At 35.5% G+C, this 16,691-nt stretch overlaps 1 protein-coding gene across 4 annotated transcripts in view; it reads left to right on the top strand.

Moving 5' to 3' along the window:
• Window positions 1–16,691, top strand: part of LOC108701357 (sodium channel protein type 2 subunit alpha) — a 116,586-nt gene that overhangs the window by 48,613 nt on the left and 51,282 nt on the right. For all 4 annotated transcript variants that reach the window (XM_041576023.1, XM_041576025.1, XM_018235874.2 and 1 more), the window contains exons 2-5: window positions 3,461–3,780; window positions 7,473–7,591; window positions 10,615–10,704; window positions 12,196–12,324. In XM_041576023.1, the coding sequence (XP_041431957.1) occupies window positions 3,514–3,780; window positions 7,473–7,591; window positions 10,615–10,704; window positions 12,196–12,324 (605 nt within the window). In that variant the 5' untranslated portion in view covers window positions 3,461–3,513. The remainder of the gene's footprint in view (window positions 1–3,460; window positions 3,781–7,472; window positions 7,592–10,614; window positions 10,705–12,195; window positions 12,325–16,691) is intronic.

Genomic DNA, 16,691 nt, shown 5'->3' with positions numbered 1-16,691 from the left:
GGGCTCAGTTCAATGGTGCTTATAATTTAAAAGTTGAAAAATTAGAGTTACTCGGATTAAAAACTAAAATATTTCGAGATGTATTATATCCCAAAGTTAAAAATAGCTTGAATCCAAAAATACTCCAGATACTACCTGTCGAGGTCATGTAGAAGTCAACGGAAGAGGTCCCTTGAACTATTTGAAGGTGTCTGTAGCCTTCATGATGTTTGTTTTTTTTTTCACCCCAAATTCACTGATTCAAGTTCTTCTTCTTTTTTCATGAATGAGAAAACATTCAAGTTGTGAGTTTATTCAAGGTATAAAAGAGCTCACAAACCTTTACAACTTGACCTTTGATAAATCACCCCCTTAGGGGCAAATTCATTAAAGGGCGAATTTTCGCCAGCAAGCACTTCACCAGGCATAAATTCATTACACTATGCTAATTCACTAAAATGTGAAGTTGCGTCTCAGACACATAAAATCTGATTTTATCTAATTTTTTATTAAACAAAGCTCGACCGAACTCCCATCCATGATTTTGCCTTATTTATCATTAAAATAACAAATAAAAATCGAGATGAAATTGAACGAAAACCCAAATTGATAATTATCTCATTAATCTCACTAATTCAAACTCACCAGATAATCCCAACATGCACGTGTCTATACACCATTTTTAGAGCGTTGTTCCAGGCCTGTAGATTTGAAATTGTAAAATCAATAGCTCATATAAGATATAATGACAATTATGTAACATGTCATCACACTATTGTCCTCTCCCTATTTCCTTTCTCCTTCATCACTCCTCACTATGAAAAGCGGACACTGTCCTTTCTGTACTTGGGTGTCTTTTTCATTCTTGTAATATGAAATAAATGCTAGGATAGAACTTCATTACTTCTCGTCTGATCACAGAAAGGATGTAAAGCATTGGATGTATCAAAGGGAAGTATTTCTGTCCCTTATCAGACAGCTCACCCCTGCTTTGTGGATAATATATACTGTGACTTGTGCTTCACAATAGCTTATCAACCTCTCACCACTCAGCACAGACAATAATTGTAATAATCTTCCCAGTAATTACATAAACAAGATATTTGTGGGGGAAAGAACTAGTCCTTAACAGGAAAAATATGCACAATGCAAGCAACATTTCCTTTTTAAGTATTCAATATAAGTTTTGCAGACCTGGAAATGTATTTTATGGCTCACACACCAGACAAACAATGGCATGTTTGCATCAATGTGCAATGTATGTAATAAAATTTCTAACTGTAATAGTTTTGTATCAACAAAGAAAACACTTTCAACAGCATGCATTTACTATTTATCTGTTACTATAGGTCATTATACCTAAATCAGGATTTGCATTGGTTCACAGAATTCCCTGGGGTATATTTTATCAAAGAGTGAAGTTAAAGATCGCCACAGTCTACTAGAGTGAAATTCCGCCACTCTCCATTCATTTCTATGGTATTTTGAAAGGCATATTTATCAAAGGATGAACTTTCACTTTCACCCATTGATAAATACTCATTTAAAAATCCGATAAAAATGAATGGAGAGTGGCAGAATTTCACCCTAGAGGACTGTGGTGATCTCTAACTTCACTTTTAATAAATATATCCCCCTGAATTGTTTTCCACTGTTCAGTTCAGTCAGTTCCAATCAGCTTTTTCCTTTCTTCTTTTAAAACTAAATGCACCTACTTCGAATGTGTGACCACATCTGTGTTGCTGACCTGTTGTTGTGCTGGCCGTTCGGCTTGTTGTGCAATGTAAGGTACAGCAGTGTTAGTGGTAACAGGTAAAATAGACTGACCTGTATTGTGGGTTTCAGGGATTGTAATGTTGTAAGCTTGGTTGGTTGGATATAGATGCATTCTGGTTCGGTATGTATTTACTTGTACATTCAACAGGATCTCCAGCCTCTGCTGGGATACTGCAGTCATGTCTAGCACTTCTTCCAGTGCTTGTTCAAGGACTGTTAACCTTACAATAGCTGATTCTCTTTCCTTTTCTATTTAAAGAATTTTTTTTTCAGCTTCCATTTCTGTCTTTTTACGGGCCACTTCTGCTTGATGGTGTGCGGCCTCAGTCTGCATCTCTGCTCTAAGGCTTGCCTCTCTTTTAGCAAAGGGAATTTGTGCATTACATAGTTACATAGTTAAATCAGGTTGAAAAAAGACATCAAGTTCAACTCCTGCAAATGAAACACAGAATCCATGCACACACCCCTCCATACCCTCAAATAAATTATATATACCCATATGTATACTAACTATAGAATTTAGTATCACAAAAGCCTTTGATATTATGTCTGTCCAAAAAAATCATCCAAGCCATTCTTAAAAGCAATAACAGAATCAGCCATCACACCATCATCTGGCAGTGCAGGGAGTGCAGGGGATGGGCATTTGGTCAACTTTGTTTTAATAACAAACTGAGATAAACTCGAGTCCTAGAATGAGAGGTTTTAGAAGTTCGTGATGAGAGCCTTGATGATGTGGATCTGTGAGACCAGGTCTCTTGCAGGTGTGAAATCCTGAGCTCTGCTTTCTTTATGCACTAAAAGGTCTCTCTCTTGGTCAAAGTTTTGCTTAGCTCTACTGAGGATTCCTTTATATTAGTGTCCCTTAAGAAGGTAGCATATTTAGCAGACAGCTAAAAAAAAGTCTAGCTTTCTCTAGACTTTTGAGATGATGTTAGTATGTGCTTGGGTCTGACACTATGCTCTGCAGTATACTTGGGGTTTTCCCCCTGAATGTCTGTGAGCACTGGTGCATGGTGCACTTGCTTAGATTCAGTTGCAAAATATTGCAAAGAGCCTTGCTGAGACATTTTGCACTTTTGCTGAAAATGGTTACTGTCTCTTTAAGAAAGTATGGAGCAAACGGTGGCATTGTTATAGCAAGATCCTGAGAGCAGTGTATACAGCAGCTTAAGCAGGCAGAATAACACAATCTAGTTGCATAAAACAGTTCTGAACATTCACAGGGAACAACATGAGCTTCTATAACCCTGTGCTTGCAGAGAGTTGTTAGATTGAATCAAACTTGGGTGCAGATTGAATATAAATGACTTGCCAGTGAGTGAAGACTTAATGGAATATACAGCAGGTTATAGAAATATATTCCTTTTGACTATTGTGACTCCAATTGCTGTGATAGGGACTGATTACCCACCTCTCTACCTGGCCTGTATGGAGCTGGCAATCTTTGCCAGATAGCTGAACTCACCAGACACTTGTAATTCACACATTTTGTTTATTTGGTGTGAAAGGACAAGTGCTGGAGGTGAAAAGGAATATTTACCTTCTAATCCTCTGGAGCAGCTCCTCACTCATGTAAGACAGGAACACAAAAACATTCAATTAAACATGAATATTAAACATAATAAAACAATTAACTGCTAGGGCCTGAGAGCCTTGTTTTATATTTTGAATGACATTATGCTCTTCTTTCTTACTTTTTTAGATTTCCATTATGAAAGGAACTAAGCAGTAAACTAAAAGGTGCAGGATGAAAAGATGGCGCAGGCACGGCTTGTACCACCCGGACCTGACAGCTTCCACTACTTTACCAGGGAATCTCTTGAAGCTATTGAGAAGCGCATCACAGAGGAAAAAGCTAAAAAGCCCAAACAGGAACACAGAGATGATGATGATGAAAATGGTCCCAAGCCAAGCAGTGACTTGGAAGCAGGCAAAAGTCTGCCATTTATATATGGAGACATACCTCCGGGAATGGTATCAGAGCCATTGGAGGACCTAGATCCTTATTACATGAATCAGAAAGTGAGTCGTATTTTTGGTCACTTGGCAATACAGTATGTCTAGACCTATTTCAAATTGAGAAGGTTCTTTTTAGTTCTTTCCAGTTTAGTAACCCTTGGAGTTATTGTACATCCGTATTTATTATCTAGAAACACATAAACCAGAAAACTTCAAAATACAGAAATAACATTTCCCAATGGAGGTATGGTGATCTATATTACACAACTATACATGCTCACAAAATAAATACAGACGCACACACCTAGATACATTTTAAAAGGTTAACACAGAAGACTTTTTTTTTTGTATTATATTCTCCAGAGTGTAGAAATTCTAAGCTTTCCTCCTCTGGGTGCCCTTGGGCCTAACCACCAGCCAAAGAAATTAGAGAATCCCTGGCTGAGCACAGGTGGCTAAGGCTAAATGACAAGACTAATGATTGTTACCGGAGCTGAAACTGGTATAACAGTTCCCTAAGGGATGGAGATAGTAATTAATGCCATAGAGAAGGGATTGTTAGCTCTATAAGCTAAAAAATTTGCATCATATGCCATTTTAAAGTCTTGCTATGACTGATATGCTATATGATAGGGAGTGAATTTGCTTATAGATAACATCTTTAAGAGGTGATAAATATAATTTTGCATTTACACTCATGTTAATATGTAGACAAGCTAATGAACTAGTTGCTTTGAGATTTGCCAGAGGTGACTGAAACAGGGTCATGTGGCAACATGTGCAAATCAAGCCCAGTATGAGTAATGTGTAGCAATCAACTCTGTCTACACAAGCTCAGTATGGATTACAATATATTAACTATTTGATATAAGATAAATGCTAAATATTACAATGAATTAAATTGGGCTGGTAGATCCCGCACCCCCAGATGGGGCTACAGTTGCAGGGGAAATATCTTTTCAGAATTAGATGCCTGTTGACTCATGCATGCCTTTGGTATATTGAGCTCCTATCACTTGTATGAACAAATTACTTTGAATTATGGATAATTATAACAGTAGGGGGCCTGTTATCCAGAATACTTGGGATCTGGGGTTTTCTGGATAAGGGATATTTCTGTAATTTGGAATTTTATACCTTAAGACTGCTAAAACATTAAGGGGCAGATTTATGAAGGGTCGAAGTGAAAATTCTAATTCAAAGTTCCAAATTTTTTTATGGTCAAAACTCTCAAATTCGAATTGTGAATTATCCAAACTCGATTTGAGTTTTAATTGGAATTTTGAGATTTATCATACTCTGGCCCTTTAAGAACTCAAATTCAACTATTCCTCACCTTAAATCTGCCGAGTTCATGTATAAGTCAATGGGAGAGGTCCAGGAACCAGTTTGGACATGTTAGTAGCCTTCCTGACATTTGAGTTTTTTCTCCGAAAAAAACTCGAATGTTAGGAAGGCTTGAGTTTAGATGAATTCGGTTCAAATTTGATCGAGTTTTTGAGTCGGTAAAATATGTCCAAGTTTTAGATATTTAATACAGTTTAAAAAAACTCACATGAATTCGAAATTCAGCCTTAATAAATGTGCCTCTAAACGAACTCAATAGAATTGTTTTCAACTAATAAGGATTACTTATATCTTAGTTGGGATCAAGTACAAGGTACTCTTTTGCTATTTGTTAGGGTTTTACATCAAGTACAGTGTATTTTTTTAATACTACAGCAAAAAGGGAAATCGTTTTTTAAAAATTTTTAATATTTGATTAGAATTGAGTCTAAGGTAGAAGACAATCCTGTAAATTGGAGCTGTCTGAATAATTGGTTTATGGATAATGGATCATTTACCTGTATTTCCATTATAATGTAGCCACACCCAACCGTCATTTTTCTACTGTTTTACTGTGCTAAATATTATTTTGGGGGTTGGGATTTGCAACTAATTACTAATTTTCTGTTTTTGCCTTTTTGGAATTACAGAAACACAGTTTCCTATAGACTCAATTGTATCTGAAAAAAATTGGAAATTTTTTAAAACTTTTTACTTTTTCTCTGTAATAAAACAATACCTTGTACTTGATACAAACCAAGATATAAATATTCCTTATTGGAAGCAAAATCGGCCAGTTGGGTTTATTTAGGGGCATATTTATCAAGGTTCGAATTTCGAATTGAAAAAACTTAGAAATTCAAATTCAAAAAGACCAACCGAAATTAAGTCGAAGTTTCTTTTTAGTAGAATAGGTCAGTTTTTGATCGAATAGGTCGTTCGAATCGAAGGAATATCGAATTAGATTGAATTAGATTCTAAAAATTTGATTTTTCAGAGTCCACCAATTGACTCCAAATAGGTTATCGTTGGTCCCCCATAGGCCGAAACAGCAATTTGGCAGGTTTTAGATGGCGAATGGTCGAAGTTGAATTTTTAAAGAGACAGTACATGATAAATTTCGATATTCTAATTTTGAATTTTTTTTCAAATTCAAAATTAATTTGGACTATTCCCTAGTCAAAGTACACAAAAAATAGCTTGAAATGCAATTTTTTTTCATTCAAAAATTCACCTTGACCTTTGATAAATCTGCCCCTTAATGTTTACATAGTTTTCTAGTAGACTTAAGGTATGAAGATCCAAATTATGGAAAGATCCATTATCTGGATAACAAAACTGTCCAATAAAGTGATAAACAAAGCTCTATAAAAACTAGCACCCATTATTACAGACTTAAATGTATGTCAGCTTACACAACAAAGTAGTGCAGGCACAAAACTTTCCCACTACACCTAGGTTCTCTAAAGGACCTAACCAAAAACTTAATTACAAATTAAGAGATTAACAGATTCAATGATAATACTGCCATGCCACTCATTGTTCTGTTAAATTAGATACTGATATTATTTTGTAATTTTGCCTTGATATTTTACTTAAATGAAGGACATGCTGATGTTTAGTTGTTCTGTTATTTAAAAAATGTTTTTAAAGGACAAGGCAACACTTTTATTTATCGTTTCCCCAAATGATTAGCCCCCCTTTGCTGTGCTCAGCTAAATTATTTTTTGCACAGTAAAGCTTTGTTCAGTTACTTGCCAGTTTTAACATTTTTCGCTGCAGCTGTACTGCAGTCCTCACAAATATGGTTGGATGCGCTGCTTGTGTGCATGCGGCAATATAAACCCAATCTGTGAAACATGATACTTGCTCTCCATCAGACTGCCAATAACTGGTGACACAAACATGAGAAATCGCCCTCTACCTGCTGCTCCGGATACCTTCTAGATTCAACTGTGCAGAATCGCAGTCTTGGTCTTGGTCAAGAGTGCAGCTTTATGGGTGACTAAGATTGAATTAGTTGGCAATATTTTTTGAAACTAGTTTATTCTCCTTAAAATGGATACGATTTCAGGTAATTCAAGAGAGATTTACAAGGTATTGTAGTTAGGCTTTTCAAATGAGACACCATTCATATTGGGCTTTCCTTGTCCTTTAAAGCTTCAAGTTGCAGGTGGAGGTAGCATTTTAATGAGACTGTTCTCCCGAGAAAGCTAGAAATAGTTTTTTGGTGTATTATTACATTAATAATGATAATGTGTTAAAGTATTCCCTTTAAAGTGTTGTTTATTATCATCGAGTTCAGACAATACTATTCTATACAATGATATATTATTGGAGCATTAACCGGCTAAAAAATATATATAGTTTTATGAAAATCATTAGTATACTATACGTTTACTATTACATTTGTCTTTTTTCTCTTCCAGACTTTTATAGTATTGAATAGAGGGAAGGCAATCTTCCGCTTCAGTGCCACATCTGCCTTGTACATTTTAACTCCTTTCAATCCTCTTAGAAAAGTAGCTATTAAGGTTTTAGTACATTCATATCCTTTTCAAGTGATTTGTAATTACTATTCTCTATGATTTTCACATTACTTTTTATTCTATAGGACAGAACATTCATTCTTTAGGTAATCAATGCTCTACTGATTAAAACTATTGTGAAAATTAAATTTAATGTAAGCTTCATCAAACTGAAATAAGACATTTTTGAGACATAATTTCTTAATCAAAATTCTGACCTATTTTTGAAATAATCAAGATATTCTTCAATCCCCCTCTCTGCATCCGTCTCTCTTCATTCTCTCATCATGCAGAAGTCTGATTTTTAATGAGAGTTAGATCTAATACAGAGGGTGCTCCTTTCGTCGAGAGAATGTATTAGGCTAATGCCACATGGGGCTGATTCTTGGCCTGTGGAAAAACTTCCTTGCCTGAACCTGGAACCATTGCATCATCCTGCATGCAGGCACATGTAGTGGATTTCTGCTCCAAAATGCAAACTCTCAGTTTTCAGGGACCGCTTACACCTATATAGTTTTAAATTGAATATATTTAGAACATTTTAAATTTTCGTAAAATTAAGCTTATATTAAGTTACCATTTTTGCGAAAGTTCCGTTTTACGTAATCTTTACTTAGTTGACACTACAGTTTGGAAATGCCTACTGCAGAGTTACTGAGCTCGAGAGAATAATTTGAATGTAAAAAAATTCGAATTTCAAACTATTTTTTTGGGTACTTCGACCATCAAATTGGTCAAATTCGATCGAATTCGATTGAATTGAATGATTTGAACGATTCAAAGTAAAAATCGTTTGACTATTCGACCATTCGATAATCGAAGTACTATCTCTTTAAAAAATACTCCGACTTCATACTTCGCCACTTTAGTCCTATCGAGGTGTAATGTTAGCCTATGGGGACCTTCCCCAGCCCTTTTCTACGGTTTTTTTGGTCGAATAAAAATCCTTCGATCGATCGCTTAAAATAGTTTGATTCAAACGATTTTTATTCGATTGTTCGATTGAAGCTTTGCGCTAAAATCCTTCAAATTCGGTTTTCGAATTCGAAGGATTTTACATCGAGGGTCGAATTTGAGGGTTTTTTAACCCTCGAAATTCGACCCTTGATAAATCTGCCCCTTGATGTAACATTTACTCACTTAATTTGTCGTAACGGAATGTATTAATGATTTCCCAGTCATGTGTACTAAATATAACTATGTCACATATAAAGAATGTACTAGTTTTCGTTTAATCCTTAAAGGAAAACTATACACCTTTAACAACATAGGTCTCTAGAATATATATTGCATAAATATATTGCATAAAATGGCTCATATGTAAAATCCTGCTTTATGTAAATATAACATTTTCACAATAATATATTTTTTTGGTAGTACTTGCAATTGGGTAATCATAAATAGAAAATTGCCATTTTAAGAACAAAGGGCCGCCCTCTGGGATCCTACGAATCACTGTGCACATAAACAAACCATACATGTTAGGTCACATGAGCCAATTAAAGGACAAAGTTCTGTCTTTTGCTTCCTCTCTTCTTCCTGTTACAGTTAGAGTTGTAGTATTTCTGGTCAGGTGATCTCTGAGGCAGCACACAGACCATCACAAAATGGTGGTGGAAGGCAATAGATGGTGGTTAAAGGGCAATAGTCCAGTTTGGTAGGATTCTTTAATATAATCTCTTGCTTAAGTATTCATTTTGGGTGTAAAGTTTTCCCTTAAGTTCGGTGTATGAAATTACACAGGCTATGGTTAGCAGAATGACAGAAAACCGAACACAAATGGTGCAGCATAATAAAACCTATTAATGGGGTTGTAAAGGAAACCCTTTAAGTTTATGGATTCTAATAAAATACTTTATTAGCTGTAATGTTGCAACAGGAAAGAAGTAGGAACCAATTAGTTTGCAGCATTATTATTTATAAATGCTCAAAGTGCATTTCTTGGGCTAAGAGAGATAAATTGGTTAAAATATACAAGAGCCTTGAATATCCTGTAAAGTATATCCTTATAAATGGTGTTTAGTGATGTCATCAGTTATAATCAGAGCTTAGTGATGTCATTTCTGTCACATGACTCTCTGAAACTCGTGTATTATAATAAATAAAGCACCCCCTGTTGAAAAATATGAGGATATTAGAAGTCACCTCAGAGCTCCATGACTCTTCGGCCTCGTGCTTTAATATGGTCAAGGAACTCCTCAGTAACTTATATTGTCCTTATATTTTACAATAGGGGTACTTCACTATACCATCTCCAATGTTATTCCATTAACATCACTGAATGCCAGACTATCCACAAATGAAAGCAAAAGGATAATTCTAGCAAGTCTATGTGTTATTGATAATATAGAAGGTAACTGCTTTCTGTTGGTGAAGCCTTTGGATAGGTGATCTGAATTGTGAATGTAATAAAAGTCACAAAGTGAAAAACAATTTGCACCAATAAGAATAAAAATTCACATCTCGCAATCTAATATTCTTCCTTAAACTGTTATTGTTTTGCAATGTTAAATTGTGCACATTTAAGAAGTGCTTAAAGGTGTTGTAATCTTTTGGAGCAGACATAACAACTTTTTCAGTAAGAAGTTTTATTACATTTACTGCGCATTGGCGCAAACTATAAAACTCACAAACTCACAGAAGTGGTCGATAAACCGTTTCCAGGTTCGCAAAAGCTATATTAAATTCACGCAAAGCAAAATTTATTAGCACAAAGGCACAACTTTTTACTGACTTTTATTCCCCCCATATTTCTTTAAAATCGCAAATGCCATGTCATTTATTAAAAGATCCAATTATAAAAGCACAAATGAGAAATAAGGCAATTCATACAGATCCTACATAATGCTGATTGCCCACTTTCTTCAGTTTTTCATCTGTATGTATCCAGAGTCTATGAAGTCGAGCCAGTAGCCACTAATAATCCATGGTGGCAGGACCTTATAATGTTTATTTTTATTCCTCCCCAATTTTATGTATAATGCTAAAATCCTGTAACTGAAAACAGAAAACAGTTTGCTTTGTCTCCTTAACTACAATTTACATTATTCAGCATGCTCATTATGTGCACTATTCTGACTAACTGCGTCTTCATGACAATGAGCAATCCTCCAGAATGGACCAAGAATGTAGAGTGAGTATTCCCTTCTTTTTATATCATTGTTTAATAAATTGTCTATGGCTTTTTCCCTGGCACCAGTTGCTTAGTGATACACTGAGGGGAGATCCTTTGGAGAATTCTGTTTTATAAACCAAAGTGCTGGTGGCCATTTAATTGTATTTGCTTTCTGTGCCATGTCATATTAGGGATGAATATGCAGGCAATAAAGGATGTGATTGAATAATGTCTGCAGCCCTTTATTGCTCTTCAAAGGCATCTCAATGCTAAATGGCAATTTTGTAAGAATAAAAAATACCATGTATGTATAAGTGTATTAGCAAACCAGATTGGGAATTTATATAATTTTCCACGTCATTATGTGCAAGGAAAGAAGTAGAGGCTTGCCCTAAAATGGAATACATTGCCATTAATGTAATAAATCAAGTTATCAGTGTTAAGGTTGAAGAGGCATTGGCTCAAATATTTAGTCATGAATGCTTTACTTTGTGGCTCCGTATTCACCAACTGTCACTAAAGGACTACTCCTAGGTGCAGAATTATTAGGGTCGAAGTGAAAATTTAAAGTTAAAAAATTAGAATTTTGAGCTATTTTTGTGTACATCGGCTATCGAATAGGCCAAAATTCAATTAAAATTTTAAAAAATTAGACTATTTGAATATTGAAATGTATCATGTATTGTCTCTTTAAAAATTCAACTTTGACCATTCGCCATCTAAAACCTGCCAAATTGCTGTTTTAGCCTATGGGGGGACCTCCTAGTACCTATTTGGAGTCATCTGGTGGAAAAATCAAAGTTTTTTGGGGCAAATACTTTGTTTCGAATTCGTTCAAATGCGCTACAACTTTTATTCGAACAATTCGAATACAGCCTATTCACCCGAAGTTAAAAACTTTGAATAAATTAATTAATCTTTTTTTGTTCGAAGTTATGCGAGTTCAAAAACACTCCCATTACTTCAAAATTCAACCCTTGATAAATCTGCCCCCTAGACTCCCCTGAGGATTGCTGTAGCAACAGCTGCCTCCTGCAGTGTGTCATAAGAGTATCCAAGGGCAACCTACACCTTTGTGAACTGTGAGCACAATAAATAAAGCCTGCGCTGAGAATATATTCTGTTTTTCTATCTATACCTTGTAAATTGTCCGTGATCTGCAGGATCAATGTGAGAGGGGAACAATCAGGTATCACATTCCCTTCCAAAGCAGGGAGAGATATTGAACTCTAGTTTATGATTTGCAACAAGACCAAGAAGGAGTCAGCTTTGACTTATTGTGCAGTCCTACATTCACAATGTGACTGCTTCATAATCAGTGAATTAATCTGTGAAGAATAAGCTCCACCCACAAACATTGAGTCCTATGCTTAAAGGGTAGATTTAAGTCTTTAAAATTAAAGGCTTCTCCATAATAATTTTCCCCACTGGCATATTAAATGAAAATGTATTATAGTCATTGTGCAGAATTGCATTATTACCAATAATACTTGCCATTCTGATGCATAGGTACACATTCACTGGGATTTATACTTTTGAATCCCTTATAAAAATTCTTGCAAGAGGTTTCTGTTTAGAAAAATTTACCTTTCTGCGAGACCCATGGAACTGGCTTGATTTCAGTGTCATTATGATGGCGTAAGTATTATATTTCATTTCTTTCGAAGAAGAATGCCTGACTTGAGCTTTCAGTGTGTGTCTTTGTGTCTATGTGTGCGTGCATTTATGTTTGTGTAACAGTGTGTACAGTATATATTTGTGTGAATGTGAGTATATGTCTGTGTACATATAAGTATATGGGGCAAATTCCCTAACCGCCGAAAATTCGCCAGCGACGGCTTCACAGCCACAACACTTTGCCAGGTGTAAATTTGCTAGGACAACGCTTATTCACTAAAGTGCGAAGCTGCATCCAGGGAGCCGAACGCATTCATTAGCATTGCTTCAGGAAATCAAAGCGAAGATGTGCTAGGATTGCCTAATTTGCATACAACGGGAAATGATAAAGTTACATGGACATATATGTTGCAGCAAATACATTACATTACACAAGTTCAGGGAACCTTAATAAATAAAATAGAGTTGTTATAATGCCCTACACATGAGCCCAGTGTATAGTTTATGTTCCAAAATCCACATAGTGAATTTGCAGAGTTACATCCATTCACCAGAGCGAAAATTCGCCTGGTGTTAGAGTGTGAAGCAAGGCTAGCATCTATCTCCTTCAAAAGCGAAGAGACATCTGTGCACGTAAAGAAATCAACAAAGTCTCTGCGGATGCTAACGCAAGCGAATTGACCCTAGCGTTAGCCACTTCGCCCTTTAGGGAATCTGCCCCTATGAGTGACTGTGGAAGTGAATGTACTGTATGTCCAAGTGTTTGTGCCAGTATCTGTGATTGATATGCACTATTACCTTCTTTATTATTTTTCAGTGTCATACTTCATAGTTATGGTTAGGTTTGCTAATGCTTTACTTTTGAATACTGTAAAATGACTCATTCTCTGCATCTTTAACCATTTTTATGTGATGTAGTGGTGTTTATTTTATGGGTACTCTTGTCCTGAGCACTCCATTCATGGCTTGTAGCAGATTGTGCCTATTGATGAGTAGAATATACAGTAGCAGGTGTATTCTATTGATAATGGAGCACTGTAAGGAGCCCCAGACTGCCATTAAAACACTTTCTGTTCCATAGCCATAAAATCTTGTGTAGCTGGAGGAAGGGATTCTGCTATGGCCCTCCAAGGGCTTGTTATAGTCCCACATGGACTGAAAGGCTGGGGTATTGCAGAGTGTCAGTGAAAGGTCATCCTCAACATGGTCCATTAGATCAACACAAATAGGGTCAGTCACACACTACAAATTGTGCCACATTTACCCCAAACTGGTAGGAAGGGAAGCTATCCATAGTACTGTATTTACAGTACTGGAAAATTTTATAGAGAAATCATATTGTCTATGGCACATGGGTGCAAGTTTTATCAGAATATAGAGATATCTATGTGCTGCCTGGGGGCACATTTACTTGAAGGATTAGAATAAAAAATACTTCGAATTTCGAAGTATTTTTTTGGCTACTTCGACCTTCGACTACGACTTTGAATTGAACGATTCGAACTAAAAATCGTTCGACTATTCGACCATTCGATAGTCGAAGTACTGTCTCTTTAAAAAAAAAGAGACTGATCGAAGAAAAATCGTTCGATCGATAGATTAAAATCCTTTGAATAGTTTGATCGAATGAACGATTTTTTCCTTCGATCGTTCCATAAACACTTTTATGCAGTAGTACATATTTTTTATGAAATGGTAATATTGATAGCTGAGCAAAACACATTAAAGTTGATGTAAACCCCAAAATACAAATTTTTACTAATTAATTACATTTTCAATGGAAACTAAGTTATTTCTACATATAAATGCTACTGAAGCAATATCTGTTTGTTATATTCTCTGACATTTAAAATAATAAACCAGGATCTAGTGAATTAACAGAACTGCGAAGAAGCTTGATGCTGACTTCTACTACACTTTTTTAAGATACAGAACTAACAGTACAGAAAGAGACAGAAGAGAAGTGCTTTCAATAGCAATTACATTTGCAAATAACAGCACATGCTTTAAAAAAAAATCTTTAATAAATGTATATTAGAAATTTGCTTAGAAACTAGAATTTTCTTTAATCAGGAAAATTGCATTTTGGACATACATCCACTTTAAGTACAGTATCAAATGTTTCATATTTCATAAATAATGAACCAACCCTCCTTGGACTGCTCTGAACAAGAAGTGCTCATAAAAAGATCACCCAAATGGTCATTTTGTAAGTAAAAAAGTAAGTAAAAAAAGCTATTTTTTAATGAAAATTATAAAGTTATACTTTCAGGCTGAAGCTCATGGGATATTTTGATGGTCCAAATGCTCTCATGGAGAAAAGAGTCAATCAAAATACCATTGCTCATTCAGATCATTCCAATCCATTTGAATAGAAAACTTGCTGCCTATGACCGATAATAGTGTTCTACAGAGATTCCAGCTGGTATCCTCAGTTCTGCATGGCAGTGCTATTATCAGTAATATGCAGCCTATTTCCCATTCAATGGAATGATGGTTAACAGCAGACAGAGACTAAGGTGTTTTGATTGACATGGTCCTCCCTAGAGGACACCAGGAATTAAATAACTAATTTGCATCAGCCTTAAAACATAAAGTCAGTCATTATAAGATTAGATTTTAAGATGCTTGACATGTTTTCCAGACTATTGGAATGCTGAGCCTTTTTTTTATTACTAAAGTAAATGTATAAATGTATTTACTAATTTCAGAACATTAACTTCATATTTGTGAAAACTTAAAATTGAGATTCTCTGTGGAGCCTGCTCATTTACTCAGTGTGAAATATACTGAACTCAAAATAATACCCCTTAGAACACCATGGGGCCAGAGAGTTGAAAATAAAATTGTATTTCATGTTACTGCATATTATCCATATTTTGAATTAGGGACAGCCATAAATAAACACCAAATGCTATCAAATTACATTTTTAAATAAATTGAGAGGCAATTAAATTTTTACATACCTTGTTAAAAAATTCCCATTTCCACCAATGACTAAAGCTTTTTTCCAGTTGCACTCTTTACTTTCCGTTATGTTGGGTAGAATAAAGTTTTCTGCTAGGGCAATAAAGGGTGCACAGGAAAATAAATTCCTACATTTTCTGAAAATGATCACATGCAGTTTTGAATATTCTTTTTCTTCAAAATCAGCTTGAGATGCTGTGTGTCACAAAAAGTATCCCTCCCCTTTCAGAGAACCACCTAAATATCCTGGTACCAAAAAACATAAATACACTTCCCCTGTAGATCTTTAAAGCAAATTTCCATCACTTGAACAAAGAGATATAGTATGTTTTCAATGTCAGGGGGTGATACAGGTCCATGTTCTGCATGGGCTATAATGGTCACCCCCTACTCCATATCATCAAGTATAAGAATAGTTAGTGTCACGTGTGACTGAAATCTGTGGTCTCATGCTTTTACATCATCATGGAACTCGAAAGTTTGGAATAAAACTTTCAGCATATCTACTGGTTGGGAATTGTGTTCAAGTAAAATAATTGGAGATATGCTGAATGCTTACCAACTGTGACGTGAGGTCCAGATGCATATAGCACAGTCCTTCATCAAGAAGTAATCAACCAGAAACACAAACAGTTAAGTAGACGCTTTCACACAGACAGGAGCAGTAAAAGCAAAATAAGTTTATTCACATATTAAGAAAAGTATATTTAGGCTCACAATTACACCAAATACATAAGGCTGCATGTACTTTACTCAGTATGTGAATACATTTTCTTTTTACTATGCCAATCCGTGTGGGAGCCCATAACTTAACTACCTGCATTCCTAGTTGAACACGTTTTGCTGAAGCTCTGGGGCATCTGTTACTAACTGAATCCCTACAACAGCTTGAGCACTAAAACGTAACTTATCCTGCTAACCAGACAGATCTGTTAATAGGGATGAAAATCACACCATCCATTTTAGAAAGGAAAAGGGGTGCTGATACAGTCAGATTGGACATAGTTTCATAGGTCACAAATCATCATGATTTCACAAAAAAAGACTCACACAAACTGATTGCCAGAGCTCAGAACACAGTAGTTGGTTGCCTGGTAGAGGAAAACATTTTTTGTGACATACATTATTCTGTGATGGTATTTTATGTCATTGTAAAACTAGGCTTTTTAGACCTCGAGAACACAATGAATCCAAAATTGTAATACCCCCAAACAATTAAAACAAATTAATCCACTTAAACTTAAAAGAGACAAACAGAAATTGTGTGAAAAGTTCTATCAGCATTAGGTTAACGACAGCTAACAGCATTTTGAAGTGAATAATGGCTGTGTCAGCCAAATAAAGTAAATAGCATCTTATAGATCCAGACATAGGTTCTAACTTGCTAAAAACTTTCTGGCTACTCTGTATGGAGATCATCT

This window comes from Xenopus laevis, chromosome 9_10L (genome assembly GCF_017654675.1).
Source record: "Xenopus laevis strain J_2021 chromosome 9_10L, Xenopus_laevis_v10.1, whole genome shotgun sequence".
In the NCBI taxonomy this organism is placed as follows: Eukaryota; Metazoa; Chordata; class Amphibia; order Anura; family Pipidae; genus Xenopus; species Xenopus laevis.
The sequence above is the reverse complement of the archived record's forward strand: the minus strand, read 5'-3'. Positions and strand labels throughout refer to the sequence as shown.